General features: G+C 38.5%; 1 protein-coding gene across 2 annotated transcripts; it reads right to left on the bottom strand.

Moving 5' to 3' along the window:
* Positions 1–7,999: 7,999 nt before the first annotated feature.
* On the bottom strand, positions 8,000–20,554 carry LOC103975559 (protein ARABIDILLO 1). 2 transcript variants are annotated; one of them, XM_009390562.3, is made up of 12 exons: positions 18,954–20,554; positions 18,724–18,882; positions 18,570–18,650; positions 18,357–18,488; positions 17,561–17,688; positions 17,123–17,210; positions 15,735–15,829; positions 13,376–13,439; positions 12,219–12,394; positions 10,275–10,508; positions 9,137–9,221; positions 8,000–8,556 (listed from the first exon to the last, which is right to left on the bottom strand). In XM_009390562.3, exons 1-12 carry the CDS (start codon positions 20,319–20,321, stop codon positions 8,380–8,382), a joined length of 2,787 nt encoding a protein of 928 aa, XP_009388837.1. In that variant the 5' UTR covers positions 20,322–20,554; the 3' UTR covers positions 8,000–8,379. The 2 variants fall into 2 exon arrangements, with proteins under 2 accessions (XP_009388837.1, XP_009388845.1); XM_009390570.3 differs by having other exon boundaries at positions 10,275–10,496.
* Positions 20,555–20,901: the final 347 nt, after the last annotated feature.

The following is a 20,901-nucleotide window of genomic DNA, read 5'->3' as shown; positions in this document are numbered from 1 at the left end:
TTTCCTGTGTCTCAAAATAAACTGGCCTTTGGTTCGTCTATGTGTAATGACGTTGTTATCTCTGTGAAATCAGCTCAAGATGCTTCTCAACGCTGCTGGGCCTAATGCGTCCAAAGGTTTAGCCTACCTTCAACGCTGCAAGATTTGCAACTCATCTCCATATTTCGACATAGTATGCGAATGCCATATACATGGTGATTCCATTGGTTTTTTTTTTATTTTTTATTTTCTTGCAATTTAGATTTTTTAATTTTTTAAATTAAATTTAATATATTTTTAATTTAATTTTTAATATATTAATTCATATTTTGATTGTTCGATATGGATGAGGAATTAGAGCCAATCGAGATCCATTTTTAAGTTAGTTTTAGGTTGTGGTAGTGTTAGGATCCGAGTCAAAAGCTTATGTGAGGATTATACACAACAAGGTCCCTTTAATACTTAAGCTAGTTTAAGTTCGAAGGAAATGTTAAGTCTTGCAAAGTAATTAGCTAAAAAGGATCAAACACTTTGGAGGAGCGTTTTTGTAGCGTGACACGATAGTTGGGTGGAGGTTATGGTTAATGCTAGGAATAATTATATGCATCCTCTTGTCACAAATGAGATTGTGAAGTCATATTGGCAAGGAGCAATGCAACCAAGGTGTTCAATCATATCTATGACATTCCTAGACTTTTGTTTTTCCTTGTTTTTCAATGTTTTCGAGTGTTTTTATATTTCATTGTATTTTAATATTTTTGAGTGTTTTTATATTGGCAACATTATAGAGACAAAAGGTGCTATGGTTAGTCGATTTATTGTTAGTGTTTTTTATTTTTTGTTTCTATTATATAAAACTTGAAAATATTTCTAACTATGTAAAGGGAAAAATAGTCAAAAACAACCCTATTCTCATACATCACGAGTTAATTTTGATTGACGATTTTGTGATGTAAAATGTCAGCTGCCTTAGCACCTTGGAACCCTAGGTAAATTTTGTCCTTTTATCATGTTAATGGCGCCTGATAAATTCTGAAAAAGGCAAGTGCTCCCAAATAAACAAAAATTATGAAGGATATTTTTCGATAAATCATCCTACTCCATTTATTCCATCCACATCCAATTTCCCATGGATAAAGAGTAGGATTAGATCACCTATTAATAGGAAGCAACTAGAGGTTTAGACAACAGGCTAATTCTAAACACGTTCACTTATTTTTTTCAACAACTAATTGGATAACTTATTATCGCGAAGGACCATTGTGCACCTGTAATATCTTCGTCAACGAATTATTCATCGCTTTTGTTTATTTGTACATATGCTTTGACAATGTGTTTTGCATTGTTTTATGTATTTTTGTTTGAAACCGTAAGCAAAAATAATTTATAGCATCATAGAACGATCATTCATTAGAATGATCAAAATTATCCCAAAATTACTTAGTCTTTGTGTGTCGTGACCTATTTTCTGTAATCTAGATATGGTGTGAAATGTTAGCCATCTCAGTACCCTAAAAACTCCCGGGTGGCATAAGGTTGAATCGGGGTTTTGGAATAGTGTTGGGTATTGATTGGATTCACAAGTTCGCATGTTAAGCCTACGAGAACTTGCCAATGCGCCCAACACCCGGTGAGCAGTCGTTTGCGAATTTATGACTATTCATTTGTATTCTAAAGTCTATATTTTCTCCTTTCTCTTTTTTCTCTCTTGTATATCGAGTGTTTGCTGAATTGCTTGTAAAGCTATCATCTTCACAAGATGTCAAGACTTGTTTGCTACTTGCTTTCGAACTAATCAATTTATTCTTTTACAAGTTTTTCGGGATCTGAGTGAGGTTGCAACTAGACTGACCCTTTGTGGATGGATAACGCAAGAGTGCCTTATGACTTAGGCAATTTCAGCTAAGTTTATGACATTGTGGTATCAGAGCGAGCAAGCAATTCGAACAAATAGCGAAAGTTTCGTAATCTTACTATAGCGAAGCATCGTGGCGAATCGAGCAAGATGGGGCAGGCCGAATCATTGCCCCAAGTAGCCGTAGGTAGGCTGTAAGTGCAAACTTGCTCTTAAGTTACTAGAGCTGCTCAAGAGGAGCGCTACAACAAAAATAACGAGCGAGAAGTTGACTATTCTTCGTGAGCAAAGGAAGCATAATCCGAAGCGCCACTTGAGAAAAGAAGCCATCAGGAAAGGCTTACAACTACGAAAACTCACCTTAACGTCCTTAAAGTGAGTTTGTATGAACTATACCAAGGCCACAAAGACTTATTGGGATAGAGAACTCGCAGGAGGAGACAAAATCTTAGATCGACAAAGTTGAGTCCCAAGTAGATAGACTGACAGAGGACACCAAAGACTCCATGCAACACCTACACGAAGTCATGGTAAAACTCATGTCCAAGATTACATTACTCACAAGGTCTCTTAATGTGGGAGGGAGAAACGCCCATGTTGCTTTGTCACAAAACTTGAAGACACATGAGCCACATTACTATATGGGTGCTAAGGATGCAAAGGAGCTCACAAATTTTTTGTTCGACATGGAACAGTACTCCCGAGCTATAGGGCCTAATTATGAAGAAACCAAAGTTTCAATAACAACCATATATTTGAATGAGGATGCAAAACTTTGGTGGAGAACACATTGAAAAGAGATCCAACAAGGTCAGTCTTGAATGGACACATAAGAAGAATTGAAGCGAGAGTTAAGAACTTTGTTCCTACCTAAGAATATAGAGTTCGTCATAAGAAGGAAGCTGAGATAACTTTGCTAAAGTACTTCCATTCAAGTCTATGTAAAGTAATTTTCTATACTGATGCTAGATATATAAGACATATCCGAGAAAGACAAGCTATTCAACTTCCTCGATGGCCTGAAGTCGTGGGCACAACATGAGCTGCATCGGAAGAATGTCACAGATGTAATTGGGGCAATCGTAGTTGCAAAAAGGCTCACCGAGACTTATAAAAAAAAATTTAACTTAAAAAAAAAAGGCTCACCGATTTTATTTTTCGGAGGACTCAAGGAAGAATAAACAATCTTTAAAAAATTGCCCATCCAAGTGTTCCCAAGGGAAGGAGTCCAGAAGTGAGCAAAAGAAAAAGAATTTCCACAAAGGGTCAAACTCAAAAGGTAAGGCTCCAAAACCTAGGGGATTCATGTTGCATGGAGGACCGCACATGATGATGGAATACCCACAAAAATAAATACTCAATATATTAATAGTATCAATCCACCCCCCTAGATCGGACAAGGGTAAAGCTGTCACCCTTAGTTCGAGTAGTTCAGAATCTAGCAGCAACGATGAGGACTCACAAGGACCTCAGATATGAGCAATACGTTTATTGAATGTGTTGCAAGGTCAAGTGGGGGAGAGCATGAACATAAAACAACAAAAAATAGGGAGCAACAAGCTGATGTACATGAACATCAAGCTAAATAGCCGAACAACCCATGCGATGGTGGACACATGCGCTACCCACAGTTTCATTACCAACTGAGAAGCAAGGCAACTTGCACTAAACCTAGAGAAGAGCCCAAGTCAGATGAAGGCTGTGAACTCGGAGGCTAAGCAGATCTCTGGGCTAGTAAAAGGAGTCCCATCAAGAGTGGGATGTAGAGAGGAAGCACAAATATGATGGTGGTGCCACTGGATGACTTCTAAGTAATTCTCAGAATAAAGTTCATACACACAGTGAAGTTGAAGGCGACGACCCCTACGTGGTTCTAGTTTTTTAAGAAGGAATTAAAGATGCATAATAAACATTGATATTACAACTAAAAAAGAGAGTACAAAAAAGATGAATTAATTTTTGTAGCCATAATAAAGTTGGAGCCACTTAACGTGGAGGTTAATTATAAACCTACTATGGTGGTGAACATTTTGAAGGAGTTCACAGACGTCATGCCACCTGAGTTGTCGAAAACTCTACCACCATGCAAAGGCATGGATCACTATATAATTAGAGTCAGAAGTTAAGCCTCTAACAAGAGCACCATACCGCATAGCCTCTCCAGAGTTGGTAGAGCTCAAGAAGCGATTAGATGAACTACTAAATGATGGTCTCATCCATAGTTCCAAAGCACCATTCAGAGCTCTAGTTCTCTTCTAGAAAAAACAAGATAAGAGCCTCCGGTTATGCATTGACTATCGGGTCCTGAATAAAGTGATGGTGAAGAACAAGTATCCCATCCTACTTATCATGGACTTGTTCAACCAACTAGGCAAGCAAAGTATTTCTCCAAACTCAACCTTTGGTCAAGGTACTAGTAGATGTGCATAACTGAAGGCGATGAAGCGAAGACTAACTATATAACTAAGTATAGAGCATTCAAGATCTTGGTGATGCCTTTCAGGTTAACTAACACTTCAACCACATTATACACTCTCATGAACCAACTGTTCAAAGAGTATCTCGACAAGTTTATGATCATATACTTCGATAATATCATCATCTATAACCAAACGCTCAAGGAGCATGTCAAACACCTTCAAATAATTTTTAAGACTCTTAGGGAGAACACATTATTCATGAAAAAGGATAAGTTCTACTTTGCCCATATGGAGATTTTATTTTTGGGGCACTAAATTAATGAAGGTTCCATCAGGATGGATAAATCAAAGGTGTATACTATGGCAAAGTGGCAAACACCAAATAAGGTACCGGAGCCGAGATCATTTCTTAGTTTAGTCAACTATTATCGATGCTTTATAGTTGGGTACTCGAAGCACACAACTCCACTGACGGAGTTACTAAAGAAGAAGTAGCCTTGGTGATGATAAAAAAAAATATGAAGTGGTATTCCAAGACCTAAAGGTTGTTGTGTTGGAAGAATCGGTACTCAAATTACCAGATAATGGGAAGTCTTTCGAAGTCCATACAAATGTTTCAAACTTCACTATTAACAAGCACTTATGCAGGAGGGTCACTCGATGACCTACAAGAGTCACAAGCTCAATGAGAATGCGCGGTGATATTCGATGCACGAGAAGGAAATGACAATAGTGGTCCACTCTCTACGAGTTTAGCGGCATTATCTTCTCGAAATGTGATTTTGCTCGGATGGGCAATATCATGTTGAGTCACTTCCAAACTCAAAAGAAACTCTCACCAAGGAAAGCATAGTGACAAGACTTCCTAATTGAGCTTGATATGACAATAAAGTATAAGCTCGAAATAGTTAATGTTGTGACTGATGCATTAAGCAGGAAAGTGGAGTTGGTGAATGTCGTGCGATTGGAAGGTGGGCCAAGCAAATTAGCTGCACACCAACTTTATTTTTATGATTAGGGATAGACTGTATAGTGATCCTCAGGTAGTAACCCTAATGCAACTAATCAAAGAGGTCAAGACATGACAATTTTGGATCCAGGAGGGACTTGTCTACACTAAAGAGAATAAAGTTTATGTTCCTCGAGCGAACAATTTGAGGCGTAAAGCCTTGAGAGAGTGTCACGATTCCCTTTAGACTGGACATCCGAGTATTCATTGAATGTTGGTTGTCGTGGGGAGGGTCTTCTATTGGTCAAAGATAGAGACTGACGTGGAGGAATATGTTCGGACGTGTCTTACTTGCCAACAAGATAAGGTAGAGCAGTGGAAGCTAGATTTTAGAAGTTGTTGACTGTACTAAAAAGGCCATAGAAGAGCATTTCTTTGGACTTCATATCAAGCTTGCCGATAGTAGGGGGACTTGGATCGATACTCGTGATTATTGATAAATTTTCAAAGTATACAACCTTTGTTGCTACACCCCTACACTGCTTAACGGAGAAGACAACCAAGTTGATAATGAAGAATGTGGTGAAGTATTGAGGGGTCCCGAATAATATCATTAGTGATTGAGACGCATTGTTCTTGAGATGATTCTGGACTGAACTATTCAAATTGTTGGTATCTAAGATATACTTTTTCATAAGCCTTCACCTCTAGACAAATGGCTAAATTGAAGGAATAAATCCACTCCTTGAGCAATACCTTTGGCACTACGTGAACGCCAACCAACGGGATTGAGTGAAGGTATTGGACATAGCATAATTCTCCTACAATTTGCAACAGAGCTTTGTATCCAATAAGAGCCCCTTCAAGATTATTACGGGAGAGTAGTTGTCAACTCCTCATACCTTAACGATCGATTATATCGGGAGTAGCCTATTAGCATATCACTTTATAAAGGAATGTCACCCAAACGTAGATATTGCTCTAGATCTGGGAAGGCAACCATAAGAGTTCAAAATTGGCGACTTGGTGCTAGTGAAGCTTCAATTGGTATCCCTTTAGTTTTTTAGACAAAAAGTGCATAAGGGATTGATGCACAAAAATAAAGGAGAATTTCCAATTATCAATAGGGTAGACAATGTCTCTTACAAGTTATAGCTACCGGCATGGCTCGAAATTCATAATATCTTCCATGCAAGCAATTTGAAAGCATACCACTTAGATCCATAAGATGTCTCCCAAAGTGTTCCAACTCGGCTACCCCCCACCAAAGCCTCATATGAAAAGTGAGTTAAAGTCATTTTAGTATATCACGAGACAAAGCTACCAAATAGAGCAAAACAAATTAAGTACTTGGTGAATTGGTGAAAGTTTTCCAAAAAAAAGTTAGTTGGGAGCTTGAAAACGCCCTACGACACAAAGAAGTAGTCATCAAAGCTTTCCAATTAGCGTCGATGAGGGCATCAATAATTTAAGTGGGGAAGAATGTCACGAATGGTCGTTGTGCACCCACAATATCTTTGTCAACGGACTATTCATCGCAATTGTAGCTACCGGCATAGCTTAAAATTCATAATATCTTCCACGCAAGCAACTTGAAAGCCTACCACTTAGATCCGCAAAATGCCTCCCAAAGTGTTCCAACTTAGCTATCCCCCGCCAAAGCCTCATATAAAAAGCAAGTTGAAGTCATTTTAGCATATCGCAAGACAAAGCTACCCAATAGAGCAGAATAAATTAAGTACTTAGTGAATCGACAAATGTTTCCCGAAAAAAAGTTAGTTGGGAGCTTGGAAACACCCTACGACATGAAGAAGCAGTCATCAAAGCCTACTAATAAGCGTCGATGAGGGCATAAAAAATTTAAGTGGGGAAGAATATCACGAACGATCGTTGCGCACCCATAACATCTTCGTCAATGGATTGTTCCTCGCTTTTGTTTGCTTGTATATATGTTTGACAACGTGTTTTATCTTGTATTTGTGTGTTTTTGTTTAAAAATTTTGAGCAAGAATAATTTGTAGCACTGCAGAGCTATCGCTCACCAAAATGGATAAAACTGTACCAAAATGATCCAATTTTTACATATCATGGTTTATTTTCTGTAGATCGCGATATGATGTACACGTCAGCCATTTTAACACCTTAGAACCCCCCAAGTGGCACAGGGTTGGATGGAGGTTTGAGGTAGTGTTAAACATTAATTTGATTCATAAGTTCACACGTTAAGGATACGAAAATTTGCCAATGTGCCCACATGAGTAATCGTTTACAAATTTATAATTATTTATTTATCTTCTAAAGTTCTTTTCTTTCTCTCTGGCACAATAAGTATTTGCTGAATTGCTTATAAAACTATCCCCTTCACAAGACATCCGAGACTTTTCTCTTTCCTCTTTTTTCTCTCTTGCGAGTATTTGCTAAACAAATTATAAAACTATCTTCTTCACCAAACGTTCGAGACTTATCCACCGCTTACTTTCAAACTTATCGATTTATTCATTTACAAATCCTTTTGGGCCTAAGCAATGTTGCAACTAAGTTGATCTTTTACGGACAAATAATACAATGAAACATCATGATTTAAATAATTTCAACTAAGTCTGATATTATGAACCCTTAAATTTACCAAAAATATATATATAAACTACTCCAGTGAGTTATTGAACATGCACTTGTATCCAATGAACAACAATAAACACAACAATCAAACGTGGTCAAGCGAACAGTATGTATCATTAACACTAAAATGACACACCATGAAAGACTTTGTCTATATATATCTGCCTCATTTACTCCTGAAGAATAATCTAATATCATGTCATAATGAATAAACAAACAGCAAAAGTTACAAATATTGGTTCCTTTAGCCGCTACCACATTCTTGTACATGCCAAAAGAACATACAAAAAGCGCACCCAAACCATGCAAACTTATAAATATCTAATTAACACAGGTAAGCCCCAATTGGGTCTTATTGTCAAAGTATATGGACCAGCCAAAAAAAGGGAAATTTAAACCTCCTGCTCTACCGGAGAAGGGAGGCTTCATCATCAAGAACTCTGCATCTCCATGCAGCAGAACTAGCGCACATGCATCATCATTTCATGCTGATACAAGTCGAGAGGAACAGTTTGACCTCCCTACCTACACAATGAGATCTATCTGTTCGTCAGAACTTATGCTGAAGCTTCTAGCTGGTGGTGTTCAAGATTCCTGAGAACTATCCTTGCAAATATTTTGGCTTCAACAGGAGCAGTGGCAGCGGCCGCAGCAGCACGAAGCACTCGTGGTGCGCCAGCTTTCTGCATGAGGCCTGCATGGTGCATTGCATGCCGACCTCCAGGAATAGTGAACTGCATTTTGAGTAAACAGCAACAAAGAATCGTTAACATATAGTAAAACATTGTATAACTAGTTGAACTCGACCAGATTTAGAGCCAACTCCAGTGATTCTATTCATAGTTGCACTCAAGAGAACCTTGGATGATGATAAAATATATGCAATAAAATTTTCAGAATATAACTTAAGGCTATTAATTCTAGCTTTCTGGATAAAATATGAACTAGAGAAAATATTTTTATAACCTAAAAATAGTCTGACAATAGGGAAGTCAATGCAGGTTCAGAATGTGAAAGAATGTACAATGGCAGGGAGGAGGGAATTAATGCAAGTTGGCGAATGGTGCACTGAGAGAAGGATTTCAAGGTAAAGAGAGTCTCATTCCTTATTTAACCCAAAATTGTTGACTCAATCACCAGAAACTCCTTCAATTAAGCTAAGAACCAGTAACTCCAAACACAACGAATCTGGGTCATATCTCTAGGAAAACAAAAGGATGAGAATGGCAAGGGAGGCAGGGAAAGAGAAAGGGAAGGGAGCAACCCAACAACATGGGTCATTTCACAGATTGATAGACAATGCTTGTACATTACCTGAAGAAGAGCAAAAGCAGCACACGCTCGAAGAACGGATGAAGGATTTCGAAGCATGGCAATGTATCTCCCTATCTCAGCAGCACTGTAAGAAAATATAATTATAAATGCACGTAAATACAATTTTTTTTATTTGTGCTAACTTCAAAGAAAAAAGTAAAGCATACAAAGGGTCAACACACCTTAAGAAGACAGGGAAAAAAAGATGCAAAAATTTCAAGAATTTACAAGCAGATCCTACTAACACCTTTAATTTCTGAAACAAGTTAATCAAAAATTTGAGATTCCTTCCATCAATAGACTTTGCGGATCACACAAGCCATACAACGTACAAAATGTTTTAGATCTTACTATTTCTCTAGCCAGTTTAAGCATGCCAAATTGCTACAAAGACCTAGCTTGGGTTACAGTTTAGTCAAATATTTTAGGTTCAAACAAGCTAGAGCAACTGTAGTTCGTGTTGACATATAAAGTTCACCTTAAACAAAATTGGGTACAAGGGTCAGCTAACATAATGTGCTTATGCAGTTATTGCCAACACCAGCAGTGTTGGTCATTCAACAGAACATACTGCCGTGATGTTCCTGCCAACAGTAGGCATGGGGTAGGGTATTGGTGGCACTAAAAGAGGGAAACCTTTCAACCTTGAAGCCTTTCACTGGCAAAGACATCTTCATTTCCAATGATCTCTTCTCTCCTCTATCTTCTCCTACAACGTTGAGAAGCAATGCAGTACGGCCTCAGGAATCCAGATATACCACAGTAGCGACATGAAGAAAGAGAGAGATGGAAAGTTAGTGACATTAAGGCAGGCAAATTCTAACCCTCCTATAAAGTACATAGACTAAATCACCAAACTCGGTAAAAAGCAAGCCAGGGTAGAGGCTCAAATCAATAGTAGTGCACCGGTAATTATATAAATGCCTAATGCGTATTGATGATCCATTTTTCAGGTATCAGCAAACTCTCAGCACAGAACATTAAAGCTGAAGTGGCCATAGTGCTTATAGTAAAAGGAAAAGATTTATAACTTCAGAACCAGCAGATTTCACAATTGTCAAACCAGTGTCAGATTTTTGGCCATCCTATTCTGAAATTTTTTATTAGTATTTAGTAACAAGAAGAAACAAATACAAACCTGCATCTCAAATGTCCTGCTTCTTGTATGCGAGCTGCATCTGCTACCTGTGCCAAGGCTGCAGGAGCTGAGGATGCAGCAGCCATCGAGAAAACATGTGGATCTGAAAACGTCAGCACGAAGGCTTCTATATGCTTCAATGCCATCCTTCTAGCACCATCAAAATTAACGCTCTTCGAACAACCTTCTAATGAAGAGCCAACAAGTGCAACTTCATCCATTCTGTGAGCACAACTAAAGTTCAAAAAATTTAGACAAGAACATGTACATTAAGAAAAAAATCAACAGGGCAAAGATAGAAATCATTGTTGCACCACAAGATGAAATACATCAGTTGATCACCAAAGAATCCAACAGCAACAAGAAGAAAGGTTTTTCCTTTTATTCATTTTCACACCACACCACTCTACCCACCCACTTAAACACACACACACACACACACAAAAAGACCCTTGACGCGCTCATATCTGAAACTGCTTAAGGGTTATAAACCATCCTTCCATTCCAGCAATTGTGTACAAACATAGGAAATAGATGATTGTGCATCACTCATGAGAATAACACAGATGCAAAATGCTTTAGCAATTTCAGATGTGATGATATATATCAAAAAGTTATGCCCTGAGAAATCATATGTTCTCCTCTGAGAAAGGTTCTGCAGATATTTTGTAACCCTCACACTTTTACATGCATAATTTTATAATTTTCTTATGCACAGGACGAAAGTGATCATCTATTCCCATCAATTTTTAGAGAAAGAATCTGAATTGTCCTCAATGTCCTCATTGGATGAGATCCTTCCAGTAGGCCTTTGTCTTGACCGAAGCAGCAAGATGCATCTAAGTGGCAAATGGCATTGCAGCTGGTTAAAAAGATGTAAAACCTCTGCACCTTTTATTTGGTGGTTTGTCCAAGTTATCCAAGCTCAACCTTGGTTTTAAAAAAAAAATTCTGGTTCTGAAATATTTTCAATTTTGGCCATGTTTTTTGAAGTCAGATTCCACATAACAACAACATTAAACAATGACCAAAATGTCAATCTTTCCATCCCATCATTTCACTGAAAGTCTCAAATTAGGATAAAAAAGGGCCAGGTACATGGAGAACAAATAATTCGTTAAGATGATTTTGCGAAACCACATGTTATACAGACACGAGAGCTATTGAAATATTAGTAGCCATTACGTTAGATTTTAGTGTCAAACTGTCAATCTCACATCAGAAAAATCTTTTAGAACAATAGTGTATCTCCAACTAAGAAAACATGTAGCATGATATGGCAACACCTTCCTAATGGCAGGTCATCGCCCTAAAGTGGTGGCAGCCTCATGCATTGGGCTGCCATTTTTTGTCACCCTAAAGTGATTTGTTTCCCGAGTGAGAATACTCTTCTCCCTTTCAACCATCACTTAACTTAATAATATACTCAATGGGGTTTAAAAAGCAAATGTTTGTTCAAGATATAATCATACATGAACTCCAGCATACAGCTGGATAACATGGCCGCTTGTATGGTTTAACATATATGACTTTACCTTTACATGGTTCCACACCGTGACCTAAAAATAATCTTTTGATAATAAATTCTTCACACACACACACACACATATAATAGACAAGTCATGATGAATAGAAATTTCTCATATTTAATAACATTGTTTTCAACTCAATTTATCATATTTTCAAAGTCTAAAATAGTATATATATGCTTATCAATATGAATACATATATAGAGTAAACATATTGAAATATACTTGCATGAAAACAAATTGCGATAATCTGAACTCCAAAAAACTAAGCAACAAAACAAAATCCTTTAATGTGTGTTCCGTCGTTGTTAAATTAAAAACTTTTAACAACTATATAAATACCTAAAATCAACATGAGTGACTTAATCTCTAACATGCATCATACATTAGCAAGAGGAAATATTTAATTTAGTACCTTCCATCAAACATATAAGCAAGTGCCAATGCAGCCATAAAACGGGCCATTTTTGATCCAGATGATGAACAAAGATGTACAAGGGCTGGAACTCCCCCTTCTTCAATTATTCGGAGAGCATTACCAGTATTGAAGGCAAGATTCCAGAGAGCTCCAGCAGCAGTCTCATGGACATCCTGTAGAAGAAGAAAGTATGAAGTAATCAGACAAAACAATTATTTGATTCTTGATAATGCTAAGTGCCACAATTTTTGAAAAGTTAAATAAGTTTCAATAGTAAGTTCAATGGGATCATTTCAATGACAAGAGATACAAGACATGAAACATGATTCCTTTGCTGTCAATTCTTTTGACAAAATCTTGTAGGAACACCATTACTCAATGATGCTCTTCAATTTACATTTTAACATTGAGGAAATTCATAGAACATCTGATAAGGACCAGACTTATTTGAGATTTAGTCACCATTAACTGGAAATACACAGTCAAACACAGTAGTAGAGGTACAATTTACCTATATATCTCTGAAACTAATATGCATCATATATAAGCAGGTTCTAGTGTGTACACACGTTATGCACTTTTAAGTACACAAGCAACAACATGTGCAGCATATCATTCCAATTCAATACTGTGGCCAACTCATTTTAATTTTTTTAGTTAAAAAGAGCTTTTTCCCAAATGATAGACCAAAGTACTATATAAATTGAAATACAATCTACTATTGATAGTGTTAAGTGTTAACTTCTACAAAGATGCATTGAGATTTAGAGATGGATTTCTCAACTTAAATATCATCAATTACTTATAAAGGCATGAAGTGGTGGCTTGAGGCAACAGACTAAAAGACTCAAAGTCTAGAACAGCTACAACCCCATATAAGATTCCCAATCCCAAATACAATTATTTTTAAGTAAACTTAACTTATTCCAATTAGACAACTTTGGATCAAATTTACCAAAATATTTATTTTCATGTATACTTCAAACTTTCATAAATACGAGAGTCTAATATTAAAAAATAGCTACAAGAAAAATTAATTGCATCTATTTGGAATCCCCTACTTTGCCATCACTATGAGGTAAAGAAGTTTCATGTACATCAAATAAATGTTGCAACGACAATATCCAGCAAACTTGAAGCATATCACAACTTACTTCGGCATCTGAGCGTGCCAATGCAATTAATGGTGCAACACCACCTTCTCGTCCAATTGCAATGCTAGGTACCACAAAGAATTCCATTAATAGGAAAAAAAACAAAGAAAGCATAAACTTTGAAAAACAGAGGAAACAATTGAAATTATATTGTCCTGAAGTGAATAATTTCAGAAACTATCTGAAGTGAATAATTTCAGAATAGATAAATCATAGCTTAGTCTTTTATCAAATGACTGTGCCTCAAGCCCAACCTTGGCCCACATTATACAGGTCCATGCTCTGTTTCGGATAAGGTCAGAACTTTTGAGGCATATCACAAATTAAATGCAAATTATAAAAAGAAAAGGTTAACACCTTTAGATGAGCAAAAACAAAAGAAATTCTATGAAAAAATTATTGCGACACTACAAGAAATAATAGATGTAAATATAAGTAGTTTTTCACAAGACCACAAAACCTCCCTTTCCCAAAACCACTTGCAGATTTATTCATGGTTATGGAAGTAAATCATAACCTTCTTATGCCTCAGTTGCGTCCCATAAGCAGCAGCAATTGTGCCCCTGCCATGCTGCAGATATAACGAGTGCATACGCGGTACCACAGTTTAAAACTGGCAGGACAGTGTTTACCTGTCCAATCAGGAACAGGCACTTGGCTGGTACCACAGTTCAAAAAATCACTCAGTACAATGCAGAACTGTCTTTTTGAACTTTTTAATATATCCAGCCTGCTGTAGACAGCTGTCTTGGCTGTTTACAACAGGCCTCCCCACACCTAAGCCTCCTCTCTCCTCCTCTCGACCTCTTCCTCCTTCCCTCTTTTTTATCTCATTCTCTTTGGTCTATACCAACCAGTACACCAGAAGTGTACTGGTCTGGCCAAGGATTAATATAGGTTCAGTATTGAGGCTTTAAACCATGCAAGGTACAAACATGGCAAAAGAAAATTCATGGTACATATGGCAGCACACCATATCAAAAGCAAAGGTGTCATTTATACCACAGAAAATTGAGCACCCAAAAGTGGGCTTTGACTGGAAATCGGGGTATTTTGATGTTTGGTACATGAACATCATTTAGTTTTACAGAAAGTGAGTGGCCAGAAATGGACTTCCGCTGGAACTTTTGGCATTTTGGCATTTAATACTTGTGTATCAGAACCCAAAAAGTGGATTCTCAAAATTGTACACTTCTAGAGACTCAGACTTCAACATTTAGGAATTCAACAAAAAGTTGAGAGGTGCATTGAATGCACTATCATGGCTTAATGAGTCCATCTCAAGGTCATACAAATTGTGTTGCCTCATGCAAATATAAAAACCCCAAGTATTTTTTGATCCAGTGCAACCTAAAGGAACAACAGATAGTCAAACTTAAGAAAATTAAACAAAAATCATAAACAAAAAAATTTAGTCCAGCAAAAGTAACGTCAACTTAACCTGTATACTGCTTATGCACCAACAAGAACCTGCACTCAATCTTAATGTAGTCTTGACCATGGGACAAGCACACATGCATGAACTCAGGCAACTTAACTTGTGAACCAATTTTAGATCAGGAAAGCAAAGTAAAACACAGTGACATAGGGTGCTTAAATCCTTAAGATTGGACACTATTGTACAAGAAATATTCTAAACTGAGAACATTCATTCTCCTCTAAATTGCAAACTCGATGGAAAAGCTAACAAGAAAAAGATTCATCTCATATTCAAGTTCCCTTGTATGAGACCTGGAGGAGTTCCCTTCTATCCAAGAATCAAAGATAAAAACCATCAGTAAGCACCTTGCTGATGTTGCTACACTTTAATCCTGATATTTTAGAAAATTCACACTCACTCATGACATAGTTCACATAATTACAAGATACCACAGAACATATGACCATGCTTTAAACCAATTTAGGGATTTTGCTCCCCACTCCAAAGCACAAAAAAAAGTGCTCTCATCCAGCTTAAGCATAATTCAGACCGAAAATTATAATTGATCTCTGAAAGACTGAAATTACCTCCAGCTTAACATGTTAGAAGCATGGTAGTTTTAGGCTTTTAGCAATCTCCTTCCAAATAAGTGCAAGTTGTACAAATCAAAATCTTCTCTTTAAGATTAAACCTAGCACAGCACCACTATGATATTATATAGGTATGAAAAGCTTAAATACTAATTTTAGGTATTAAACATCATCTCAAGCCATTATTAGCTATTATGAAGGAGTAACTAGTCTCATATGTTATTGACTTCATTACAGAACAGGAGCTGCAAGTACCAAATCACATATCAGCATGTCCATGAAACAGAAGTCATGTCACAAGCATCTTAACTAGAAGAATAGTAACAATAACAACAACAATGATCTTTACCTATTAGCTTCTGAGACTGACAAACCCCATAACGCCCCCGCAGCCCTTTCCTGAAGTCCTTGAGAAGCATTTGCACATGCATGTGCAAGAGCCACCTGAACAATTGAATGTAGAAAGAAAATTAACTAGCAATGTGAAATTTCATTTACTTGAACAACAAAATACAGAAAATCCAAACATGGAACATTAAAGTATAAGAGTTGCTGATAATAATTAAATCATCAAAAACACTGGGGAGAATTTAAACTCTTAAACTTAAAACCACTAAGAAAACCCATGGTTTTAGTAATCTGTACAGATAATTTGATGAGTAAATAGAAATGACCAGCATAATATACATCACACTGTGTCCATTGATTGAAGATTATCTACCAATAAATCTAGAGAACAAAGGAAGACGGATACTAGAGATGAAATTCTCTTGTAAACGATGTATGCAATTAGTAAAGTGCAACTAATCCACAAGATCAAAAAGCTTTACCAAGAATCGTAGGTCTTACTAATTACAGGAACAAGGATTATCATGCCAGTCAACACATGTAGGCCGCCAGAAAGATACCGGAACCTACCATGTCAACCCATGTCAAAGGTGTGAACATATTGATTGCTATGCAGATTTTGGCCCCATGCAGCCAACATATGGGTCTATTAACTAGCACAGTGCGATTCCATTCCATGCCAAAAAGGTATTGCCACAAATAATTTCCATGAAACAAAATCCTCAGACGAGAAAAGAATTAAGCGCAAGCAAATATTGTCGGTGATATATTGCACAATGACTAGCATGGAAGAGTAACCAAGCTGATTTTTCTTTATCCACTGCAATCTGCCAACACTATTACCATTTTTTGTTCCAATGACACTACTTGTAACTCTGCAGAAACCAAAGGTTTAGCTTCTGAACAACTGTATCCTAAACATTTGCTTTCTGTAGCATAGTGTTGTTCTAGAAAGGCATGAGCCTTATATAACAGGCACATTATGTTGAGCACCCTGGATCATCATGACATCACATATAGGATGTTTAGCTGTAAGAAATGGGTTTGTTGCCTATATTTTTGTCGCTACAGCCTGAAAAGAACATGCAAGGACTGCAACATCCCAGCTTTTGAAAGACAAATCATCGACGAATTAAACAGTTCATCCAACCAAACTTAAAAAGGCATAGAAGCTAAAACGTAAAATTCGACTCTTCGACATGATGTAAGTGTCAATCCAGCAAATAACACCATCATCACTGACAAACATGTCAAAGAAAAAAAGGGAAAAAAGGTTTCAATCAAAAGATATAGTTGGATCTGTGAAATTCTATTAAAAAAAGAGAAACATATAGGCAGAAAGAAATATTGTATATGTAAAATGAATTGAGTAGATGATAAAAAAAATACCAATGCCTCAACTCCACCAGCTAAAGCAATTGCTTCTCGGTTTCGATCATCAAAAGATAAGTTCCATAAAGCACCAGCAGCTTCTTGCCTGGTCAATTTGTAAAAACAAAAATATCACAGGTTAACTACTTCCATAACAAGCATGACCAATACTGAAAAGAAAAGTTAGTATTACCGAAAGCCAATTAAACAAACAAAGATAATCATGTAATAATAGAAGCAACTCTACAAGTTGCTTTTCACATTAGAAAAAAAAATCTTAGCATCCAAAAGAATAGGAAGAAAAACAAATTTTATCTTGAATACATGATAGCAAATAAAGGCATCCATGCACATGCATCATGATTAAAACTCCACAAAATAAATAAATGTAATAATATTGCAAAGAATGACAATTTATGAAGATTTTCTGAGAACAAATTTCAAAAGAACAATCACCTTACACCTTCATTTTGAGAATAAGTTAGTTGCACAAGTGCTTCAAGTGCACCTGCCTCTTGACCAACAGCAGCATTATTACTATTGCTGTCACCATGAGCTGCCAAATTGGCTAATGCTCGAGCAGCCTGAGATAAGAACAGTTGAGTAAATAAACCTTGAAACATGAAAAAGAAAAAAACTTTGTGAGGAAATAATATGACCAAAAACAAAACTGATGTCCAGATGTTTAAAAGGTGTCCAAAAAGATGTCTACTTTGAAGATCATAATAAATATTGATATCCATCGGTGTATGTCATAAGATGTCTATACCAAGTATATCGATGTATATCCTAAGATGTCTACTTTCAAGATCATAAGTATATTGATGTATAAGATGACAACTTAAAGCACATAAGTATATCAATGAGAATGTATAAGAACCACCTTCAACAAACAACCACCACCATACTTTTTTTCCTTTTTCCCTCTTCTAACATAGGCAAAAAACAAAATGTACCATAAGTAATAAAAGGAAAACAATAGTCTTGAACTTGATGTTGTTGCCAATGATACCAAGTCTAATGCACAGCATAGGAGATGAAGACTAAATACAAAACAGTATGCTGACTTGCATGTTACATAGACAAGATAAACAAAATCATTTGTAGTATTGTACCAGAAAAATTAAAACCAACAAATCTTGATGCTTTAAAATATCTTAAAGCCATAGGCAATATATCATCAAATTCATGCTCCAAGTATAACAGGCAAAGTAATAAAGAATCGGAAACCAAAACTATAAGAAATTCAGACCTGTTCTTGCACGCCCTCGACCTTGCATAACCTTGCAAGTGTCACAAGTGCATGGACACCACCAGCCATTGCAATCTCCACACTGCACTTGTCATCGGCAGCCAGATTTGCAAGAGCACCAGCAGCTCGTTCCTGTTTAAGAATAAAACAAGCGCGTTAATAAATTTTCTTTTATTCTGCATGTACTGATTTTTAATCAAATAAGATGCATACAAGAACTCCATCTACTCCAGATGTCCATTTGAAAATAAGGTTCACCAGAGCTTTCACCCCACCAGCCTCAGCAATGGCAGCCTAAAACCACAACCAACAATGTCACTGAAAATTACAACCAAGTCAGGTCACATATATCCAATGGAAGGCACACCTTATGCTCTTCTCCCACAGAAAGGTTCCAAAGCCCTCCAGCAGCTTCTTCAGCAACCAACCTGTTTGAGGACCTTGCAAGGTTAGCAAGAATACCAATTCCCCCTTCATCAGCAACCGCTTTTGCAACTTTGGAATTCACTGACAAGTTTGCAATGGCCTGCACATTCAAGGTATCTTAAGATAAACCCAACCAAATCAAGCCACAAACATATCAGCTCAAAGTTCAACCTTGGCAGCTTCAGACTGTACACCCTCCCGACAAGATCTCGCGAGTTCCAAAAGCAAAGGTATTCCACCATTTCGCATTACCGCTTCTGCCCTTGCTGGTTCCACTGTTGCATTCTCATCATCAGTCACTACAAAGGTCGCCAGCCCAGTCGCTGCTCTCTCCTGTACATCCTCCTGTGGACTTCTTACTAAGCTTAGCAATAAAGCAGCCCCTTGTCTCAACCAAAACTCATCCATTCCGTGTGGATTACTCTCTGCTATACGAAGAAGCGAGTGCGAGAGTATCCACTCTAGCCAGTTCATGATATCACTCAGGATCTTATCCTCATTCTGCAAGCTTCTCCATTCCTCAAAAATCGTCTGCTCCTTTACAACAGATCCCCTGAACAAAGAAGCAATCCCTTTGAAAACGTCAGTGAATTGGGCAAAGAGCAGCTTCCCCTTAGTGTTGCTGAATGCTGTAGGACTATGGCTCCCTTCCTCCTCGAGTGCCGCACAGTTGAGAGCGCACAGTACCTTCAAAGTTTTTGCTGTCGACAGAAGCCTCGAGACAGCACTAGCAGAGATATCGGTCCTCGAAACATCCACACCAACCAAGCTTGGGAGGTTGCTCCACGAGAGGGATGCCGTAGCCCACTTCAAATTCCTTGAGCCAGCCACCGACAAGAACTTGAGAGACACCACCTTCTCGAGGGCACCCTCATCCACCATGCTGCAGTCCAAGAATGCAACCTCCGCCAACTGTGGGCAGTGCCTAGCGAGGGCGTTAATGGCGTCCCCGTTGATCTCACGTATACCAGAGAGGCGCAGCCGCCTCAGCCTGGTGCAGCACATGGCGACATGGCGGACCGCATCGCTGGTGATCCTCCCGCAGGGTTCCGGGCCGATCTGGAGACTCTCGAGGGCCTCATGGCGCGCGGCAAGAACGGAAAGGGTGGCGTCGGTGATGTCGCGGCAATAGTCCCCCGCAATCTCCCGGAGACCGCGCGCCTGGAGGTTGATGAGGGCCGAGGCGGAGGAAGACCCGTGGAAGCGGAGCCGGCGGAGGTGGGCGCACCGCCCCGCGAGGGCGGCCGCGGTGTCAAGATCGCAGCGATGGGCGCGGAGGTCCAACGACGTCCAGAGGCTGGGGGAGGAGCCGAGGAGGCGCCAGGCCCGGCAGGTGGACGCGAGGCAGGCACGATCGCCGTAATTGAGGCGGGAAAAGATCTGGACCACCGTGTCGTCAGGGAGGGCAGTCCAGTCCACGGCCGCCGCAGCGGGCAGCGGGATCTCGCAGTGATCGTAGGCCTCGGGGTAGGGCGGCAGGACGGTGACCTTCTCCTTGTCCCTGGAGTAGGAGCACCGCCGCCGCACCCTCCGGCTCATCGCGAGCGAGGCGGAGGAAGCCCCGCTAGATCGATCAGCTCTCGCGGCACCTCCGTTGGGAATCCCTTGCGTAGGGTTCTTTTGGCCTCGTTCGATCGGAATCGGGACGAGGGTTTGCGAGCGGATCGGTCGGAGGGATTCAAGAAACCGGAGGGGATGGGCTTCCCAATCTCTAATTCATATTGTCATGTCGATTCTTCGAAGAGGACGGAAGGGTAAGGCGATGGGGGAAGGGTGGGGGGGGGGGGGGGGGGGGGTTTTATGACGAGCAATAGAATTGGGGTGCGGGAGGGGAGGATTAAGACGCATGAGGAATACAGACATACATACGGCCGCCTGAGGCATTGCCGCTGCTGCTGTGTCAAAAGAAAAAAAAATGCACTTTTTATCTTTTTACAAACTCAAAAATATAATGAATTGCATTAACTTTTGGATAATAATATAATTTATAATAATATCTCAATAATAAAGCATGTAAGATGGAAGTGAAATATATATATATATATATATATATATATATAATTATATTTAATATATTAGTTAGCTTAGTTGGTTTATACTTTATAAAGAAAAAAAATTA

Source organism: Musa acuminata, chromosome BXJ1-4 (assembly GCF_036884655.1).
Source record: "Musa acuminata AAA Group cultivar baxijiao chromosome BXJ1-4, Cavendish_Baxijiao_AAA, whole genome shotgun sequence".
Taxonomy (NCBI): Eukaryota; Viridiplantae; Streptophyta; class Magnoliopsida; order Zingiberales; family Musaceae; genus Musa; species Musa acuminata.
This window is presented reverse-complemented; position numbering and strand designations above follow the sequence as displayed.